This window comes from Callorhinchus milii, unplaced genomic scaffold, assembly GCF_018977255.1.
Source record: "Callorhinchus milii isolate IMCB2004 unplaced genomic scaffold, IMCB_Cmil_1.0 Scaffold1, whole genome shotgun sequence".
NCBI lineage: Eukaryota > Metazoa > Chordata > Chondrichthyes > Chimaeriformes > Callorhinchidae > Callorhinchus > Callorhinchus milii.
The window spans coordinates 37,172,243-37,194,938 of NW_024704742.1; the positions used below are offsets into that span (position 1 = coordinate 37,172,243).

Sequence of the window (22,696 nt, forward strand, 5' to 3'; positions counted from 1 at the left end):
TTCAGAGGTAGGGGGGCTTTGAAGGTGAGGACCAGGATCTTGAACTGTATCCTCTGTGTGATGGGAAACTAATGGAGTTGGGCGAGGATGGGAGTGATAGGATTGTGAAGCCTGATGCGTGAGAGGATACGGGCTGCAGACTTCTGGATGATGCGCAGACTATGGAGGGAAAAGTTGAGGAGGTCGACAAGTGGGGAGTTTGAGTAGTCGAGCCTGGATGTTATGAATACGTGTATGAGACTTTCTATGTACAAGCAGTACCGTACATAGGTCTTACAGCTGTGTTTCGGCCACAAAATATACAGTCAATTCACTTTACAGTATATTCTGTGAAGCGCTTTGAGACGTCTCGAAGATGTGATAAGGTGCTATATCAAATGCAAGGCTGATTATTATAACAAGGATGTTAAAAGATCAAACTGATAATGTTTTACAAAAAGGCCTTTTCCTGTGTTGTTTTGCAACATTTGTTACTTAGATAGTGTTCATGGAATATTTGTAGTGTGAATGCAATCAGATATTGGCAAATAGGTCACAGGGGATAGCACAAGGAATTGTGTTATTATTAAGCAGTAAGGATGAATCTATTGATTGCATTATCATTACTGGAAGTTCCAAGTTTCTGCACACACTAGTTCAGTGGTTCCTCAGTGCTTGGGATTTTGAAGTGCCTCTGGTGTGGTTATGGGGTAGGAGGATGTTGTGGAGGGTGACTTGAAAGTACAGTTTATAATCCGGGTTATTTCAAAAGGACGAGCTGTGAGTTAGACAGGAATTGAGTGCAGATTGGAGCTACACCAAATCTTAAAAGGGGGGCAGATATTGGGGACCAATTGGACATGTACATAATCTTCATTTGCTCAAAGCTTTATTTGACACTTCAAAGCCGATGGTCAGCTAAGGAGTTGACACTGATACATTCACATTGTAGTATCACTGACTAAGGTGACCTACGCCTTGTTTCATTTCTTTAGCAGTCAATCACAGCTGATTTCACAGCAGTCAGTGACTCAGACCAATGCTGAACCAGAGGAAGATTTTGTGGTTCTTTAACCCACATTCTCCGTAACTCAAGGATTGACTAACCAAGGTTACCTCTGTATCAGTGGCATTCCTGTATATCAGAGCAAGCCCCTGAATGAGGGCACTACCTCTACCTTTAGAAACGTTTTAGAATAAGGGCTTCATTTCACTTCCAGAGTTGTGCAAGCTCTTGCATTTCCAGTTCCATGTTCCAGCACTGATTCCCACGGCTCTGCCCTGGTACTGACGTAGTTTCTAATTGGGGCCAGAACTGACAAGTTATGATTAGTTTATGAAAAATTGAGAAAACTGGATCTAAAAGAGCTTGATGTAGAAACAGTTTGGGATTGCAGATTGCGAGTAAGTCAGTTATGTCACTCCCTTGCAGTTTGGCTATATTGTACTTTTTTTAAAGTCAAATAGGGTTTACTGTACTGTGTTTAAATGCAGCATGGAAAATTGATGTCACTGTCAGTTTTTCCAGTGTCAAATTGTCTATGCACAAACAGTAAAAATCCACTTTGTTTGTGCCAGCGTTTCATCCATATAAAGACTGGGAGGACCTGCTTTTCCTAGGAAAGAGAACTGAACACTGTAATTTAGAAGCTACAGAATATAGTTTTATTCATTTTAAAACCCCATTTGTATTTTTGTTTGCTTACATTAAAAAAATCTGAGCCACCTTTAATTTTGAAATTCATGCTTGCGAATGTTTACTGTGATTACTTCAGATGCTTCATATTTGAGGACTCCTTTGGTCTTAGTCTTATTTGTTCTTATGTATATGCTGCTCATTGAATAGACATGATGTTTGTTTTGTTAATATAGACTATGTAACCTGTGGTACATCAAAAATCTAATGGTGAGAGTTTCAAAATTAATTACTAGCTTTAAACAGGCTTGGTGCAGTACCGCAAAACAGTATGTTGGTAGTGATTGAGGGCATGTAAAAACAGGTAGGACATGAGCCGATACTTGCCTGAACTTGGTCGTAGGTGGTGGTTATTGACAGAATCAAAATGCTGCAGACTACTCTAGATGGGTTCTGTGATCTTGGTAGATTTTTTTTATGAGTACAGTACACAATTAAGGAAGAAGGAAGGGGCATAGTTAAAGTACACAATATCCAAGTACCAAAGCCATTTTATCCAGACTATGCAGCTATCAGTGGTATTCCATCCATCCATGGTTTACATCTCTATGCCTTTAGGGACTCTGACTCACTTGCACAATGGCATTGAAACAAACCCAAGTATCACTGAAGTGATGATTTGGAGATTTGTGATCCAGATATTAAAATACTGAGTCATAAAAAATAAAATATTTCAAGTCATGGATAAAATAATTGCAAGATGGTTATTCAGCACAGTCTACGATTGTAAAACAAAACCCAAATAAAACAAATTGGCAGACCACTAGTAAGACTGAAGTTCAGAAGAATTTTGTTTTTCCCAAGAGAATAGAAGATGTATGGAAGTAACTCATAAAAAGTACATAATGGGGGCAGTCCCGATGGTGTGGTAGATAGAGTTGCAGCTTACGAACCAGCAGCTCAATGGTTTGAATCCCAGTCAGTGCTCTGTTTGATGGTCTCAGATGTATGTAATTCATGTAAAGGCTAAATTGGCTTGGCCTTCCTAGGGCGAGAGAGGGGAAGACAGGGTTCCTGCTCTTGGTTACTCTTCAACATTCTCTATTCGTTGTTAGCTATTTTGCTGCTCGTGGAAAATTGTTTTGTGCAAATTGGCTGCCATGATCATCTACAAATACACAGTAAACACGCCTTATGGTGAATCCTGTGTAGCACTCTGAGACGTTTCATCATTATGCAAGGCACTATATCAAATCCAAGTGTTTGTATTATTTATGCATATGGGCAGAAGTGAGTCTCAGCTGTGCGACTCTCTTTAGTCAAGTGACCTATCAACATTCACTGCCATGATTCGTACATGAACAGTGGCCACTTGGATGGGTACCAGTGGACCAGCATCCATGAAACCATGCACCAGCAAGAGGAGGCCACACAAGGAGCAGAGAAGAATATACTAGTGGGGAGAAAATTAGAAGCATAATCGGACACTAAAATGTTTTAGAATGTCAGTAATAACAATTTGCAACACCCTTCGTGTGGGATAGCATCTCAGGGCACTGAAAAGAGCAAATTACACTTTTTTGATAAACTCCTTTCAAATAATGGTTATGAATGGGACTGAAGATGTAAGGCTAAGTACAGAACATTATGTATTATCCACCCCTATTGGTTTCAGAAGCATGTTTAATATATAGAATGCAGCCAGTCACAGTTGATTAATGTCGACTGTCATTTAGATTACTAATTTGCCTGGAAATCAAAAAAATATCAGTTTTATTTTATTGAAAGGTTTGTTTATGGTAGTTCACCTCCTTCAGAAAATTCAATGAGTGAAGAGTCCATAGAATTTTCTGTTATCTGTTTCTGTGACTGGACTCTTTGACCTTTTTGGTTACAGATTTTTCAATGTGGACTTGCAGATGGAGGAAGGGTGGTTTAAAGCCCTGGGACATATGTAGGTAGAGCAGCTCAACTCAACAGTAATCTTGTGCAAGACCAAATATGGAAGCAAAAGAAAAAGAGGTGGAGGTTGGATGAGTATCTCAGATCTTAAGGCATTGGATCCAGATTCGAAATTAGTGTACAGTCCTACCCGTTTATGTCGACATTAAGAGGACCAAGCAGATTTCGTCAACATAAGTGGGTTTTGACATAAATAAATGAACGCTGTCAGTCACTGGCAGCCGCGGTGCACGCTGGGGAGTTGTAGTGAGGGTACAAACTGAGCGCCATCCTCCCTGACTCCAGGGGACTACATATGTTCCGCACACTCTAAAGCTTAAGTGGAGTGTTTCAGTGCTTTGATCTGATTAATGATGTACAAGTACTCGTCGTAGAGCCAGTTGCAGCGCGGGAATTCAAGGGTTAAAACAATCGGTCTTTTGACATAAGAACTTAATGTACCTAATGCTGTTAGGGACTTGGAAAAATTTGTCGATATAATCATTCCCAAAATTTATGCTGAAATCAATATACGTGGTAAATTTAACGTGTTCCCGTGCGGGGAAGGTCCCGACACTTCAAATTTATGTCGACAAATGTGGGATGTCGGTATCAACTGGCTCAAGATAAGTGAGTAGCACTGTATAACTTTGAGTGTGTATTGCAGGAATAGCTTTCAATTTAGGACATCACAGTAAAGTTTTTGCTTGTGCCAGCTGGGTGTCTGACACATGCAAACCCAAAGTGAGTAAGTATCTGCTGAAGAACAGTACTGAAGGATAGAGAATAGGTAAAAATAAGACCAACGAATATCCCACAGAATACAATGGCTTCTGTGTTGCAAAGGCCCATGTAGTGGTGTTGCCAGTGAGAGAAGGAGGCTGTAGATTGAGCTATATGGGGAATATATGGTTTGAGCTATAGAGAGAAAATTTTCTAGTGTGTGATTGATTCTTTGTGATTCAAAGAGCATGTATACAATACGTTTCACCCAGGGGATGCAGCAGTTGGTTGAAATTTATGGTAGGTTTTGCATGGTTGTAGAGGGACTAGGCTTGATGGCCTTCTTGTTCCTTATGTTCCTTGTTTCTTGGACTCTTTATTGCCATCCCTTTTGAGATTTGTTAACTTAGTAATGAAGATCATACCAAGGTGCTGGTCTATATAACTGCTCTGTTACTCTGTCCTATTGTCATCCTGCTCTTGCTTCTATGCAGATTGATTTTACCAGTATATGCTTAAAATAGCTCAGACCAAGTAAAACTGATATTAATTATGTTTTTTATTCAAAATCTGTGCAGCCAGATTAGTTGAAAATTATTTCTCATCCCGGATTTATCCAATAAAATGAAATGCTTATGAAGGAATGTGGAAGTGCTGAAACTCTTTATTTTGCCTCGTTGACTTGACACAAAGCATTGCAAAAAGTCCAGAAGAGTGGAGCTGCTTATTGTATATTTAAAAAAAAGTAAGGATTATAATCAGTTGATGCTTCTCTTTTCACAGCTGACCCACCGGCCCTTGGTTTTATCATCTCTCCCTGGTCGCTGCTGCTGTTACCCTCTGGCAATATTTCCTACACTGACGAGAATGTTTCAAACCAGGATCTGCGAGTGTTCACAGCCCCTGAGATATTACAGAATCCGACTTTGTCTTCACTCTCAGATATTGAAAAGGTACGATACTACGAGGACGGCCGTGTGGGAAATGATTTGCTTAAAGTCATCTGTAAACATTTCACAGGTCAAAATTGAGAGGTGGATGTAATGGAAGCGATTTTTTTTAAAAAGAAAAGCCCATGGGGAGAAATTCCATCTGGGTCTATATTTATCCTATTAATGTAGCTATTCAGAGCATCCAGAATTTGGCAAGTTGTTGAATTTTCTATTAGTTTTGGAACGATTTTTTAGCAAAGAACCACAGAAAACTGACTTCAAAGTTAAACTGAATTCAACAATGTGCCAAATTCTGGATTTCCTGATAACTTTCATAAAGTAAATATAGACCGAGGTGGATTTTTTTTCTCCAAATGAGTATTATTATCATAAAAATAATAATCCTTATATTTGTTACAGCGCCTTTCATGTCAGGAGGACATGACAAAGCACTTCATAGGATATATTGTAAAGTGTGTGTTTTGTGGGTGAGCACAAAGCTGGAAAGCGACTCACATCTTTGGATTCAACATTAGTTGCCTCTTTGTGCTTACCACAAAAACACACTCTACAGTATATCCCGTGAAGAACTTTGAGCTGTCCTCCCCCATTACCCAAACCAGATTGAGAGATCCATGTAGTTACCATCACATGGAAATTCCCATTTCTGGAATGGAATGTGACTCCACTTTCTCCCTTACCTACCTCTGGAGAGTATCAAATACAGGCAGGTAAGAGCCAAGGCTTGGTGGACCACAGAGTGTGTGTTGAGTGTCCGCTCAGCTGCCACTGCCCTCCCAACTTCCAGCCTCTCCCTACCCCCACCGCACACAATTACCCATCCGGCAATTACCCATTCCTTCTTCCACACCTTTGAACCCATCACCCCCTCCTCTGTCTTCAACACGGTAACCTCCATGAAGTCCACCACCTGCTCCCTCGACCTCGTCCCTACCTCTCTCCTTAAATCCCAACTCCACTTCCTTGCCCACAGCATGGAAACTGCTCTGGTCAAGGTCACAAATGACATCCTGACCATGTGTGACCAGGGCTCCCTCTGCCTCCTCGTCCTCCTCAACCTCACTGCCGCCTTTGACACTGTGGACCACTCGATCCTCCTCCACCGCCTCTCCTCCCACCTCAACCTTCAAGGTTCTGTCCTTGACTGGTTCAGATCCTACCTTTCACACCGCCTCCACTCGTCGCGGTAAGCGGTTTCTCCTCCAGCCCCCGCACCGTCTTGTGCGATGTTCCTCAGGGCTCTGTTCTTGGTCCCCTCCTCTTCACCCTCTACATGCTCTCCCTTGGTGACATCATCCGCAGGCATGGGGTGAATTTCCACATGTATGCGGATGACACCCAACTCTACCTCTCTGCTTCCACCCTGAACTCCAGGACTACTGGGGTGCTGACCAACTGCCTGTCCAACATCAAGTCCTGGACAAGGGCCAACTTTCTCCAACTCAACTTCAGCAAGTCCGAGGCCCTCCTGATTGGCTCGCGCCAGTGCCTCCGCATCTCAGGAGCTGGAAGCATCAGCCTCCACGGTTGCACACTCAACCTCACTAAGTCAGTCAGGAACCTGGGTGTCTTGTTTGAGCCTGAACTGTCCTTTCTGCCCCACATCTGCGCCATGACCGGCACTGCCTACCACCATCTCTGCAACATAGCCAGACTCCGCCGCTGCCTCACCCCTCAGGCTGTCAAAACACTCATCCACGCAATCGTCACCTCAAGGCTTGATTACATGAAATCCCTCCTCATCGGCCTTCCCAACTCTTCCCTTCACAAGCTGCAGATCATCCAAAACTCTGCAGCTCGTGTTATCTCACGCACCAGGCTCCGTGACCCCATCACTCCCTCCCTCGCCCGACTCCACTTGCTCCCTATCCCCCAGGAGATCGAGTTCAAGATCCTCGTCCTCACCTTTAAGGCCATCCATGGCCTTGCCACCTCCTACCTCTCTGATCTGCTGACTTCCTACCAACCTGCCCGCTCCCTCCATTCATCAGGCTACGGCCTACTCCATGTCTCCCGCCCTACCATCGGTGGCCGGGCTTTCAGCCTCTCTGCCCCCACACTCTGGAACTCCATCCCACGGTCCCTTCGACTCGCTTCCTTCCTTGCCTCCTTCAAGGCCGGACTCAAGACCCTTCTCTTCGTCCGTGCCTTTGGTCTCCCTCCCAACCCTCTGCCTTCCGTCACTCCTACAACACCCCTCCCCCATACTCGGGCCCCGACACCTGACTGTTAAGCGCTTTGGGACGTCCTCCCGACGTGAAAGGTGCTCTATAAATGTAATTTTGTTGTTGTTGTTGGGGTACTAGTGATGTTTAATCAATCAACTAGAAGGCTTGCAATTCCCTACAATTTTCTCCCTTCCTCTTCTGAAAGATTGACTTTTTGCTGGGGTATGATTCCATGGGTATTTGTTGTCTTCTGGCACCTCAACCAAATATGTGTAGACGAGGGGGAAATGAGGCCATTTGCAGCATCACCACAACTGCCACAGGTCAGGTTTGCTAAGTCAGCACAGAATTGGAATTGAATTTAATCTTTCAGTATTCCTGGTCTGGATTGTTAGTGCTTGTAGAAGCATATTGTGTACACTATTACACTACAATAAATCTGCTTTTCTCAAATCACGTTTTATATGAAGTTCTCAATTGTGGCATTGCTTTATGATTAGTTTCCCAAGTGCCTGTGTCACGTATTGAGTAAAATCTTGCAAATGTGACCTACTTGACCGTTTCAGAAATGATTCACAGTTTATTACTTTTCGTCCAAAAACCTTTTCATGGCAAAACATTTACCTTAATCTGTGCATTTCAGGTTAACTCTTAGTCAATAATTAATTTGGATTTCTTGGTCTGAGACAAAGTAGATAGCAGTAGGCCTAAAGAAGCAGCTGAAGAATTTCTAGTTCATAGTTATTGAATTTTCTGCCCCTAGGGGTTAAGATTGAAGGCTAGGTGGAGTGGAACATTTTCTCATGTTTTTCTCTATTAAGCACATCCAGGTCAAGTGCCCCATGAGCTTCTTTTACACTTAATTCTGATCTTAAAGGAGCACACCTCCTCCCATTGCTATATCAGTGAGTTTTCTTCATGTCCACACTTGCCCTCCTTGAACAACATCTTATTTCATGTCCTGAGTGAGACTCATTGTTGTGTTGTGGCTCCATGGTTGGGTTGAAACTGCTCAAACTGCTTTCTCAGGCAGCAGGATTCCTAGATGGAGTTCTAGACAGACTGGTTGAAAAACTTGTCCACCGATGGTGAGGTGGGACAGATGGAAGATATGAAGCAGGCATTACATTCTACAAAAAATGTAACATTCATGCTTTATGTTCAGTATTTAATTTCCTTGCACTTTGATAACAGTGTATATTCTTCAGTTATTTCTAAGCTGTACCATATTTAAGTCTGGATGCCCGTGTGCAGTAAAGTTATTCTGTGGGGATCAAAAGAGACATGTTTGCATTTGTATGAGGACCCACATTAGTTGGTGATCCTAAGACCTGTGCCACATTATGCCTGATCTGAACTGTCTGGAATATTGATGTTAAATGTTTAACTTGGTACAGATGCTTAGATCTATTCTGTTAAATGTAGCTGAATTTTATAATATTCCAATCATTGGATAATGGTGTAATTAAAATTGCTTACTGAGTAACATAACACATCTTTATTCCTGACTTTTGTTTATTTTTTGGGGGGGGAACTATAAAGACAATTAAAGATAATTTTGAATCAAAAGAGAACATATGTGGATGATAAAAATCTATTATTTTCATTTTTTTCATGTTTTTTTCTTCTACTGGGGTGAAGTTCCATTAGTGTAAGAGATTCTAGCATCTCACTAAAATAACTCCTGTATGACTATTGAACATTGTAAGGCTGTATATCTCACCTGATGCTGTCCTCACCCTATATTCACATGCATTGTGCCTTTCAAATCAGAAGAGTGTCTCAAGGATTTCCACAGAGCCGGCTAGGAGCCCAAGCTGGGGTATTTAAGGAAGGTGTGGTGATGGGGGGTGGTGCTGGGGAGTTTATAATCATGCATTGACTATCGGATACAAGTCCAGTATGTGTATCTGTCAGTTAATCCATGGCTAACTTTAATACCTGTCAAAAGCCTTCGGGGAATGAAGAGAATAAATTGGTAAACGTTGGTTTAACCTTCTCCCCCCTGAAAAAAATTGCCCATTGGTTTATAATCTAAATGTAAAATTGGTTTAGAAGAGTGAATCATTCCCATACCTCACAACATTTGTGATCTTTTTAAACCATACTGAACTATTGTTATCTTTACAGATGCACGTGTATTCTCTTGGAATGACATTGTACTGGGGAGCAGACTATAAAATACCTCTGAATCAGGTGAGTGCTGTAGTTTTTCAGTTCTGTATTCAAAGGTATATATATTTGCAGCTGAAGCTGGATGGGCATATTGAATACAATTCAGAATTTTCATGCCTATGTTCAGATTATTGAATATTTTATCCCTGTACCACTTCCCTAAAACTACTTCAAACTGAAACACCATATTTTATCCCTATACCACTTCCCTAAAACTTACTTCAAACTGAAACACCAAAATTCCACCTAAATATTAGCCATGGAAGCTGTGTGTCCAACCTCCTGGTGTATTGTATACCCAGACTCAATCAGGGAGCATCCTAATGCATCCTTATCACTATATATGAGAATTAGGGAGTTAGTATAGTGTAAGAACCCAGAAATCAAGCCATAAAATGTTTTAATTCTTAATATAACTTCATGAATAAGATTCAGTCTTATTTGAATATTTTGAATCAGTTACAACCTTCTTGCAATAGATTCTTGTGAACTTTAATCATAGCAATAACAACTTATTCAAGAGATCATTGATAATGATTCATTGACTCTGTATTTATTTAAAGAGAGAAGGTGTCCTTAATTTTCTCCCCCAAATCGATACTGGTGCCAAATATAAGGCTGGTTTTATTATACCTGTTTTGAACTTTATCCGCATCAAAGAGAATTGGCATTGACAGCTGTATTCTTAAATATAAACAGATGGTTTGGGAAACTTTTAACAGATGGAAAGTGTGGCATTCCAAAAAAAGTTTACTGCTCTTGAAGTCGAGATGTGTGTAACTTTGTTGATTTGTCTACTAGTAGTGTCTCAAATTGTTAGGTGCCAACTGTTTTGTTTTATAATTTGCATTTCATAAATTGTTATTGTCTTTCCAGTGCCCTTTTGAAACATTACTGCCAATAAATGGAATGATTTAAAGCTGCAGGTTACGCATGACTCAAAGGAGAGAACAATAGAGGAGTGTTCATTTCCTCATCCACCCTCCCATCTAAATAATTTGGAAAATAAATGATCATATCATTTCCCTCCTTACAGAAATTATTTGTGGTACCTTCTGGGTATTAACGATGCTTTTTAAATGCTAAAGTTAGAAGTGAAGCACAAATCATGTACAATGCATACCAGCAGCTGTTTGGGAAAGTACCAATAATTTGCAACTGGGTTTGGTTTGATTTAGTTTGGTTTGTAAATATGTTATCACAATTACAGTACATTCATGTAATATTCAGCAGACTTAATAGTTTTTTTTTAAAAATGCGAAGCGTTTTAAAAACTTGTGCTGCTGTATATTTATGGAGTGACAGCCTTGATGTTCAGTGATGTGGTTTATTATGCTGGCTGACAAGTCAATCAAGCCAAAAGAACTTTGTGGTGTCTGGAAATTAACGTCACTGTGAAAGAGGTTATTGCCTGGAGCGGGAATTTAGCTGCTTTGTTGTTAGTTGTCAGTTCTACAGTTGTGCTGGGAAATCCATACTTCGATTATTGATATCCCCAATTTAAAAATTTGAGGTTTTTTTAATAAATATAACTGTTATAATTGTTACATGTGAGTATGTAATCAATATTACATACTCACATGTTTATTGGTGTGTTCTATAGTTAATGCTATATGTCCTCATTCAGGACCTCATTAGTTTTGTTGGTACAATTTAGTAGTACTTTCCAATTTTTGGGGGGCCCCATAACAACATCAAAGAAAAATGATCTCCTCACAGAAAACAATAATTATCTCACAGCTACTGCAAATAGAACTGTGAAATAGATGATGCAACACTGAACATATCACAACTTGTCATCACCACATATTTACACATAAATATTTTGAAAGTATTGCACAGTTGGTTACGATTTAAGTAGCAATTGCCAATGATCTACAGAATGATGCTGTATAATCAGGACTTGGAATTCATTTAGTCTAAGCTGATTCTGCAATGCTGTGCTGGAGAGCGATGAATTGTCAGAGAGGCTGATGCTGCCCTTCAGATGAGATGTTAAATCAAGGTCCCGTCTGTCTGTTCAGTTGGACATTAACAATCCCATGGTGCCTTGAGAAAAGTATAATTTTCTTGGCCAAGAATCCCCCAGATAAAATTGGGCATTCACTTCTTGGCTATTTATGAGTCATTGCTGGTCACAAACTCATTTAAAAACAGCTTGATGGGGTCCTGTCGAGTGGATATTCTGGAGGGCTGAGATTCGATGGGCCTTCAATATCGAACTTGTACTCTTGTGAAAATGGCTGTTGAATTCACCTACAAAAAAACATAGTTATTCCTGTTTACAGTGTATCATGTAAAGTGTTAGAGGCATCATCCTGACATGAAACGCCATAAATCAAATGTAAGGATTATTATTATTCTTAATCCAGGCATGTGTCTTTCTTGCATCAATATTAATGAAGACTGTCAGTGTTAATACTTTGTGTTGTGTTACTTTTTAATATTGACACAGATCTAACCAGAGCAATTGTTTTTCCTCCCTGTGAATTTTAGCCAATCAAACTGGGAGATCACCTGAACAGCATATTGTTGAGTATGTGTGAGGATCTGATGTACACTCGAGTGACTGTGAGGACCACTTTAGATGCCTGCAGTGCTCATATCCGGAACACCAATTGTGCGCCAGCTTTCTCATATGTTAAACAGCTGGTAAAACTTGTCTTGGGAAGCCTAACTGCTGTAAGTACTCGTTGGCTGTGAAGTTCAATTATTCTGTCCAGTATTATTTGTATTATTGAGGTGGGGGGTATCAGTGCAGCAAATGTATTGCTATTGGCAAATGTGACGTGTTTCCAGATGTCGGAACAAAGGCACAGAAGGAGGCTGTTCAGCCCATCAAGCTTGTGGCACAAGTTTCTTACATCTATACAGCTCTGTTAATTAAATGTTTCTGCCTTCATATCCCTCAATGCCCTTATTTCCAAGGTATTTATTAAGCTCCCTTTTTAACATCTCAATTGATTGTGTTATCATATGCCCTATTATAATGAGATTTAGAAAGAAAGAACTTATATTTTCACACCTTTATCATTTCAAAGAATTTTGCTAAGTAGTTGACTGTTTATAGGGAAACCCAGCAGCCTTTGCGCTTGGGGAGGTTCCACAGACAGTCATGAGACAAATGACCGAGTAATATGAAGGATTGTTGGCCAGGATGTCGGGATTGTTAATGTCTATGTAAAGCAGATATTTATTGAAGTGAAAACAAGCAAAAGACCATCAACATCACCAGTCAGTGTCTGAAAATCAAAGGGTTAATGAGAATATAGGACTTGCTAGACAAGAAAAGGCCAAGGTCCGTCTAGTCTGCCTTCTCCCATCCTGCTAGTCGCATGAGAAGTTGACAGCAACTCATTCTGTATGGATTAAATGAATAGTGTACCAAAGTGCATGGTGTTCATGCTTTAACCTGCATTACTCTAGCTGAAAATTATATTTTGAGTTTTGGCTTTTATCCCTCCCATATAGCAATACTTCCCCATTATGAGAATAGGTAACAAGCCAATATTGGTAAATATGAAGTTCTTACTGAACAAGGATTTAACATTGTTTCGTAATTGGATTAAAATTAATAACTTGTATGTACTTTTGTTTTGTAGCTTGATCAGCTCTCTGTCAATACAGTCAGCAAACCAGATCGTAACCAAGAAATCCGGGATCGACTGAGAGGAAAGGGCCTTCCAGTGGGTATGTCTGTTAAGAGAGTAAAACATACCCTTCCTAAGGTACCTCATTCCTTAACATTAGGTGCCAAAACAGAACATGGTGCCAAAACAGTCCAAATGACTTCTCACCAGTGATCTATATAACTAGAGAAGAACCTCCTTATTTTTATATTTCAGATCCCTTATTTAAAAAAAACCAGCATCCCATTTGCCTTATTGATTCCTTTCTGCGTTATAATGATCTCTTTATTATTTAAATTTATTACAGTAAAACTAAATATGTTTCTTTACCCACGTTTAATGAAGATTATAATACAACTTGCATTACATAGCACTCTTCATGCGGAGTAGCATCTCGTATTGGTTAAAATTAAGATTACAGGTTAGAGCATTTTATCACTTCAATGTCTTTAGTGTTCGGAATGGTGTTGCAGTTATTAAAGTGATTGAAAATAGGGATATTTTAATATTAATATTAATTAATTTGACGAAAATCTTCATGATCATACCTTCAAGATGTATATAGCAACACTGTTGAAACCATGACTACATTAGCGTGTTGAACAAATGTTTCAGAAAAAAAACTACTGCATCGGCAGTAAAAGTGAACAATGGGAAGAATAAAACATGGGATGAACCAGCTGTTGGCAAGCGATCATTCATCTCCCAACTACAGTGCGCACGGCTCAAAAGAAATGACATTAGTTAAATACATTGCATGACGTATACCTGCACGACCTGTTCTCAATTAGATGTGTCACCTTGGAAAGAAAAAGCAGGATATGATTCATAGATCTGAGCAGCATGCAGAGGTGTTGAAATATTATTTGGCATTGTGTAATCTGAAGCAGCTGGATGATTGAGTGAACTCTCTCAGATAATGATAATGATATTTTAGGACCTAATCTTATGCAGGAAAATATGTGGAATTGACTGACCTGTTGTGTGATTGATTTCTGCCCGTGTCCCATCTATCAGGACCTGAAAACATGGAGACTCATGCTCTCTATATAAACTTACATAATAGTGACTGAAAATGAAATGTAAAGCTTTAACATTTTCAAGTTTTGATATTTTTCTGCTCTACTGTACACCAGAAGACAGAATGAGCAGAAAAGCACATTCTACAAGTAATGATACATTGAAGGTTGCAATTTTGCAAACTGGATTTGTTGTGTGATTAAAATCTTCTGGTTTGCAAAATTTGCAGCCAGCAGATCATGAATTCCAAGTCAGCAGAGTCCGAAAATGCCATTGAGAAATAGCCGGCCATTAAGCTTTCTTATTTTTTTGAATGGTTTGTATTTTGCCAACTTATGAACTGCAAATATCACCACAAATTTTGCAAACCAGATGTTACAATTAGTACAACAAATCCACATCAGGAATATGACAAATTAGATCCCAGTCACACTGCTAGATTATTTAAAATTACTGGTCAGTGGGAGCAGTCATTCATCCTAACACTGAAAAAGAAATAGAAATGCCTTTGTGCCTGACTTGTTAAAGGTCGGCTCTGCAGACCTACTCACTGTGGATCATTTACTTGAAATTAGATATTATGCATTGACCCTGGTTTTACTGCATTTTATCCATCCCCTTATTTCCCCTAATAAAGCTTGGCCTTCTTCCTCCTAATTTACTGACTTTGATGCACATATCTCTCTCTGGTGCAATTATCTCTAGTCTGTTATCAATTTGTGGCACCAATGCAGCACTCCAGGAGTATTTAACTTGGCTGCTAACTCTATTTTCTCTAGTGACACAAACCAACTGAGTACCTATTTATGTCAAAATGTGTTATCTCCATTCCTGAAATGTTTCCAGTCAAATGAAATCACAGGAATGCTAGCCTTCAGGAGAGTGTGGAGAAACCAATCCCTTGAATCCCCAACCAGAACACTAAACATGTTTAGTGAGGTGAGAATACCACATCAAGTAGCAGGAGACTGAACTAGTGTCAGTCAGGGATGAGCACCTGAGCTGATGGTTGGGATCAGGAGTTGTGGAGGGTTACCAAAGGCACGATTGAAGAGGAGGGTCTTGAAGGAGAAAAGGGAGGAGGGTGGAGAGGCTGAGGCCATAGAGACTGAGGCCCACCCACCAATGGTGGGGCAGGAAAGGCAGGGGACATCAAGCAAACCGGAGCCCGCTGAGCAGAGGGAGTGGACAGATTGGTAGGGGGTTAGGAGGTCACAAAGGTAGAGAGGAGCAAGCTCATGGAGGGCCTTATGTATTGACAATTGCACTAGAGAGAGTAAAGTGTATTGAGAGTTCCATGTTTAAACTGATTTCTTCTGGAAAACCTGTAAAGATGTAAAGGAGAGCATCCCTTGCATTTGGTATCAGTCAACCCTTTGCACCCCTTACATCTGGTATTATTCATTTGTGGTTTTCATTGATGCACTGGGAAGAGATACAGTGTGTTAAGATTAGCGCAGTATATTGCATCTGATCTCCTACTCCTCTTCCAGAACATTGCTTCAGAAATCATACAGCTATATTATGGCAGGTGTCCACTGAGCTGATGAAAAGTTATATTAGAGTCACATTTTAAGATTATTGTTGGGAGTCCAGAAAATATCAATCAATCTATATAATGAAGCTGATTCAGATTAATTGCGTTGCACAGTTCACAATAAGTGACGGCAATGGCAACCTGATGACCCCAAAGTCTTTTGGCAGGAGAACTGGCCATAATGAGGCTGGTGAGCTGCCTGCATGTACAGTGAATGGGGTCCACACACATCAAATCAGTGCTATATGAAGGAGATTGGTATAACACAGCTCCACTGTATTTAAAGAAAAGGAATACTTTGAATTAAATCTCTCATTACATTTTTCAACATTTAACTGAATCTGTTTTTTGAAATCTGTTTATTTATGGCCAACTTTTTTTTCCTGACTTTGTCTACCATTGCTCTTTAAAAAAGACATGAAAGTGTTTTGTTGATTCATATAGATCTGCATAGTTCTCTTGTAGTGTGAGTAGAGAGACCTGAGTTCAATTCCAGGCAGGTCAGGGCGAAACCTTGGGCAAGTTTCCTTACTCCACACAGAGCCTAATAATAATCCCTCCAAAAACCCAAAACAATAATAAATTGGTCATTTTCAATCCAGGACTGTTTGTGGGACATTGCTGTGCGCAATTGGCTGCCGCGTTCGCCCACAAATATGCAGTCAATTCACTTTACAGTGTGTTCTGTGAAGCGCTTTGGGACGTCCTCCCGACGTGAAAAGCGCTATATCAAATGCGAGGATTATTATTATTAGAATGGTCAACAGCTACTTTGCCACTTAACATGGGGTGAGATTAAGTTAAGATGCACAAAATGTCTCATATTACGACCTTATATGACACTGTTCCACGATATTTGTTAAGCGGGGGAAAGGAAGAAGAGATGGAAAACCGTGTGCAAAAATAGCAGCTGATGGGAGTAACAGTAAGAGCTCTGTATTATGATTACTCATATTATAGTACTTTGATGGACATATTGCCATTTCATCTTTTTAGGGAAAAGTCCAACTGCCAACACCTTGGAAAGATACAAAGCACAATTTTGTGACCCGATCTCACTGAACCGAAGACTCAGCAAATCTATGGGTTTCTTAGCAATTTCTGACAGAACAGCAGAAGACGACTCTTCTCACTACACTGCTTCTTCACATGAGGATGCCATAGATGTCTACTACAGACGTCGATCTAGACCTGATGATTTGGAGAGGAGGTCTAATTTCAGTGCTGGTACTGGTCGTAGGAAGAAGTTCTGGACCTCCACAGTTGACCTGGGCTATCACAGTGGTAAGATAGTAGCACTTGGGGATGATCCTCAGAGACACAGCCCTTGTCAACAAGGAAAAATTAGACCTAATAAGAATGCTTCCATCGCCAGGGAGGCAAAGTACTCAGACTGTGGTCAAACACTTGGTCTTCAAAAACCTCACCATATGTCAGAACTTTCAATGCCATCTGCTCTCTCGGGGGCTTATGAAAGGATTAAAGATCGGCAGAAGAAACTGGAAGTCTTGAGAGAGGCTATGGATATGGACGGTAAGCACAATATTCTATGCATGTTATTAGCTGCCTGGTTGAAGGAGAAGTGCAAGATAGATATTGGCTAATATTTCCTTGGCAGGAACCTGGAGTTTTCCAACTCCTTGGGACGTCCTCCCAATGTGAAAGGTGCTATACAAATGTAATTTTGATGTTGCTGTTGTTGGAGTTGGGGAGAAATCGTGTACTGAGTCACTGTTTTAGCTGTTTTTGTTTGCGATGGTTCTGCTTTTTCATAGTTGTTTAGGAAACCTACCTGTATGTTGAAAATTGGTGTGTACTGCATTGAATCCTTTAGTGAGAAGGGATACAGTATGTTAAGAAACAATATTTTTTTTATTGCTGTTATGCATATATTACCAAGTATAGAACTTATCCCTTAACCTGCTCAACTCAGCATTAGTTATGCAAACCGTATCCGATGCCACTGTTGCGAAAGGGTGACACCTACTGAGACTGGCAGGGTGATAACTGTTGGATGAATGTAAGCTGTTGTCTTTGCTTGACTGATATCAGTCCTGCAAGAGAAATTATAATTCAATTACACAATTATATTTAATCTGAATGAGATAGCACCATTTGTCAACCTGGCTCAATTGATAGCACTCTGAGCTCTGAGTCAGAAGGTTGTGGGTTCAAGTCCCACATTGGGACTTTGAACTCATCTAATTTAGGCTCACACTCCAAACCAGTGCTGGGGGATTGCTGCATTGTTGAAGGTGCCATTCTTCAGATGAGACGTTAAACTGAGATTTGATCTGCCTGTTCAAGTGGATACTACAGATCCCATAGCGCTATTCAAAAATAAAAGGGGGTTTCTCCTGGTGTCCTGAACAACAATCCCCCAAATATAATTGGTCATTCACTTTGAGGCTGTTTGTGAGACACTATGTGTTTAAAGTCCCAATGTGGTACATATGGAGTGTGTTTACTTGCATTTCTTTATGCAGCTTTACATTTTATTACTTTGTTGGACAGAATTAGAGTTTTGCTCTCCATTTTTTCATTTTACTTTCTGCTATAAAGAGAGCAAGGCAAAAATAAGGATGAAACTCAGCAAATTTATTGGTGCTATTTGCTGACTACATAGCTGTAGCAACTCTCAATCAATATCATTGTAAAAAAGCAATCTAGTTTCCTCTTCCATTTCTTGACACACTCTGCTTCTACTCCCACCCTAGTTAGTCTATTCCACATATTCACCACTTAATCGAGTCATTCTGACAGTCCATTTAAGTATCATTTTACATTAACAAGGCTGGACTTCAAAGGTTAAGGAAAATAGGAGCTGGATTGATTTCAGCAGACCATTAAATCGTTTCCGCATAATGGTTCTCAACTATATTTTCTGGTTTTATTTTAGTGATGAAACATAGAATCATAGAACTATACAGCACAGAAGGAGGCCATTCGGCCGATCGTGTCTATGATGGCTCTTTGAAAAGAGCTTCCAAATCAATCCCAAGCTGGTTCCTTTCAATTTATCAAAATCTAGATGATATTGTTATAATAATAATCCTTGCATTTGATATAGTGCCTTATCACGTCTTCGAGATGTCTCAAAGCGCTTCACAGAATATACTGTAAAGTTTAGTGACTGTTTTGTAGGCTAGATAATAATTCATTGTGTCTTATTTTGATTACTTTTCTACTTCAATTAATAAAAATGTGTGGGAACTGAAAAGATTGAAGTCCAAAAGTAAAAAGAAAATAAACACCTCTTCAACTCCTCATTTATATCACTCATTCACATCTTGCCGAACATAAATTGTCTCTCCCGTCTGCCTACATAGTCACTACATTTTACAAAAAACACTGTGAATCACAGAGATATTTCGATGCGATGAGGTCTGTATCAAAAGTAAGGATTATTATTGTTTGTGGACCTTTGAGTTTTCTACCTTCACATAATATTTAATTTGAGGGCTATGCATTTTCACGTAGTTGATGTACCATTTTCTAATGCAATTCAGCTGGAAGTTTTTTCTTAACTATTAGAGATTTTTTCAGAGCAATTCAATGAGGTGTGGTGCATGTCTCTTCATGCAACAGCACATTGAATAGCTTAGAGTAATACTAGTGGAGATGTTCCTCTTAAATGTGCTCCCCATTACAGTACAGATCAATGGTTAGTGCTGAAAATATAACAGTGGGATGTTTTTCTATAAATATATAGTAACAATAATAATCCTTGCATTTGATATCGTGCCTTATCGCATCTTCGAGACCTCCCAAAGCACTTCACAGCATATACTGTAAAGTGTAGTGACTGTGTTTTGTGGGCGAATTGCAGAAGCCAATTGCGCACATCAGTGTCCCACAAACAGTCGTGGATTAGGTGACCAAATTATTATTATTTTTTGGAGGGTTTATTGCCCCTGGAAAGCAATCTGCCAATCGACTAACAAGTGGGTTCCTACTTACTAGTTAGATTAACTGAGTCTTGAAGCAAAGCACCTAGCTCAGCCCCATTGGATTCCAAATGTAGTAAACATTTGGTTAAGTAGGCACAACGAAGGGGGTTATCTTGCTGTTCTCTCCTGCTTTTACATTTGTGTGTGTATGTGTCTGTGTGTGTGCTGAATGAGTGTATGTGAGTATGTCTCTGTCACTGTGTGTCTGAATGAGTGAGTGAGTGTTGTTGTTGTACATAATTGTACAATTAACTGGAGTGCAGAGAGGGTGCCTCACAGAGCTTAGGTCCAGTGCCTTGGGACGTTCTCCAACGTGAAAGGTGCTTTACAAATATATTTTTTGTTGTTGTTCTCCCCCCCTCTTGCACATGACATCACTCCACTTGCTGCTTGGAACGTCTGACCACAGAGATTCAATATAAACAAAGATAGACACAAAAGCTTTAAAAAATTAAATATAGGACCAGGTGAGTGGTCAAGAGAAAATTAAACGTTTCTGCGGACTAAGTAGTGTAAAAGAAAGATTTTATAGTGCATTATCATGGTGAAACATTGCAAAGCTTCACATGTAATCAGTCTTAAGTAAAGTGAACAAAGTGTGTTAATCGATTTTGTTAACCTCCTACTGTTCCCTGAATCAATGATTTATATTGTAAGGTGTTTCTATTGAAAGACTAATTCGAATCATGTGACGGATTAAAATTCCAGGCATTACTGTTTTATACCCACAGCTTAGCATTTGGTTGCAAAATAATTGGGATGGAGAGAGGTGCCTCACAGTGCTTAGGTTAAAGGAGTGTTGGCATTACTCTAGCACCCAGACTGCCGGCTGTGAGCTCATTACAAACACTAATCCACGGTCTGCAGACCAAACCTTTCTATTCAGCCACGTAGGCATTGAATAGGAATGGTAGCTTAACATAAGAATGCAATGACTGAAAAAGAGCCATTCAGCTCATTGAGCTTACTATTTCCACAGACAGTGCAAAATCAACCTGGATGTCAATCCATTCACTCCAGAGAAAATATTGTATGCCCTCAGCCCTCAAGGTAATTGAGCAGAACTCTGGAACATTCAATTTACTCCACAACTCCACTATTCATTCCCAGTCTCCCATCCACAGCCAAGCCCCTGTCCACCACCCCCCCCCCCCCCCCCATCCCAGCTCCATCATCGCAGAAACAGACCATGTACTCTGTGGAGTTTGTTTATTTCAGTATAGATCTATCCTTATATCCTTCATTGTTATTCTCACGCAGGTGTCCAGATATTTTTGTAGGAGTTAGTCGAGGCAACATCAACTGTTTTTGTTGGGGATTTGTTCCACAAATCCTTACTCTCTGGGGGAGGGGGAGATTTTGAAAAAAGTTTCATGTGAAATATTTAAATATTAATAATCTTATAATAATAATTACATTTGATCTTGTGCGTTTCACATCAAGAGGATGTATAAAAGCACTTCAAAGGCTATATTGTGAAGTGTAGTGACTATATTTTTAGACAAGAGTTTATTCCCTCTAATTCTGTTCTTGTGGATTATGATCAGTACATTTGTCTCCATATTCAAAAAGACTAGGAAGTTATTATATTATATTTCAAGTAGCTCCAGCCCTTGTGAAGAGCTTTGAAACCTGTCAATGTGATATATCACGTCCAGATATTATCCACACATAATCCACACATTATCACATCTAGGCTTGACTATGCCAACTCTCTGCTGAATTCTTCCATTCACAAGAACTCTGCAGCTCGTGTCCTCTCATGCACATGGCTCCACAAGCCTATCATCCACATCCTTGTCTACTCTACTGACTCCCCATCCCTTAGAGGATCGAGTTCAGCATCCTTGTCCTCACTTTTAAAGCTCCCAACCTCTATGATGTTCTAAAATCCAACAAATCCACCTGCCCCCTCTGCTCAGTAGGCACTTTTCTGCTTCACGTCCCAACCCTGCCCATCGGAGTCAGCCTTTCTGGCCCATTATCTGGAATTCCTTGTGGAGCTCCTTCACCTCGCCCCTTCACTCAATTCCTTCAAGGCCCATTTCAAGTAATCTTCCCCCCTCTGCTCCTGAAATCAAACTCAGGTACAAAGCCTTGCCTTGGGACCTCCGATGAGGTGAAAGGCGCTATATAAATGCAATGTAAGAATTACTACAATATTTAGCTAAGGATGTTAAGATTCAAGCTGTGTCCATTTGTGGCACTTGCTTTCACTGTGCCAGAGAAATGACAACTTTGAATTATATCCACTGAAAGTTTGCCACTACAGATTTCAACATGGAATATGCTTTTACTGGATTCACCTTACAGGAGATATACCAACTTTGCTATATTAGGTTAAAATACCATATTGCCATGTGAGTGAGGTGTTTTCCCAGTGCTCTGGTTTCAGATGAAACTTTAAAAGTCCCATTACACATCCACTGGGACACAGACTGATTACCCACAATGGCAATTTGGACTTTTGGAGGAAGCAGGTGGCTTAGCACATAGCTCATTTCTCTCAGCTGCCTCAATACAAATCTACTTTTGGATTGGGGAAAGAGTGTGTTGGGGAGTTAAACATATACTGGCCAGTAATGTTATTGCAGTTCTTGCCCATTATGCTGTTACACCGGAACTGGGACAATTTGATTGTTCAGTCAGACCTTTGCTTTTGAAGATGAATGTCCCAGTGTTGTTCAGGTGTAAATCTGCAATAAGTTTATGATGCAACAAAAATATCCTTGCTCCGAAACAGTCAAACATAGCTTTAGAGTACATAGCTTTAGAGGTGCAAAGGGCAATTTCAGGACAGACACAATGAAGTTTTTCTTCACTCAAAGGATAATTAACAACTGAACGGGTTGTAAGGACAGTAGGTTGAGGCTAAGGCACTATTTAAAAAACAGCTTGATGTTTGATGGGAATACGATAGAGCTCTTCTCGAAGGATAAGATCAGATGGGCCGAAGGGCCTTCTTCATCCAACCAAATATTGGAT

The 22,696-nt window shown here is 40.1% G+C and overlaps 1 protein-coding gene across 1 annotated transcript in view; it reads left to right on the forward strand.

Annotated features, from left to right (window-relative positions):
* The window catches only part of ptpn13 (protein tyrosine phosphatase non-receptor type 13), a 127,524-nt gene that overhangs the window by 21,330 nt on the left and 83,498 nt on the right, over positions 1-22,696 (forward strand). The window contains exons 3-7 of the mRNA XM_042340179.1: positions 5,063-5,232; positions 9,531-9,596; positions 12,072-12,257; positions 13,178-13,265; positions 16,758-17,294. Coding sequence (XP_042196113.1) covers positions 5,063-5,232; positions 9,531-9,596; positions 12,072-12,257; positions 13,178-13,265; positions 16,758-17,294 — 1,047 coding nt within the window. The remainder of the gene's footprint in view (positions 1-5,062; positions 5,233-9,530; positions 9,597-12,071; positions 12,258-13,177; positions 13,266-16,757; positions 17,295-22,696) is intronic.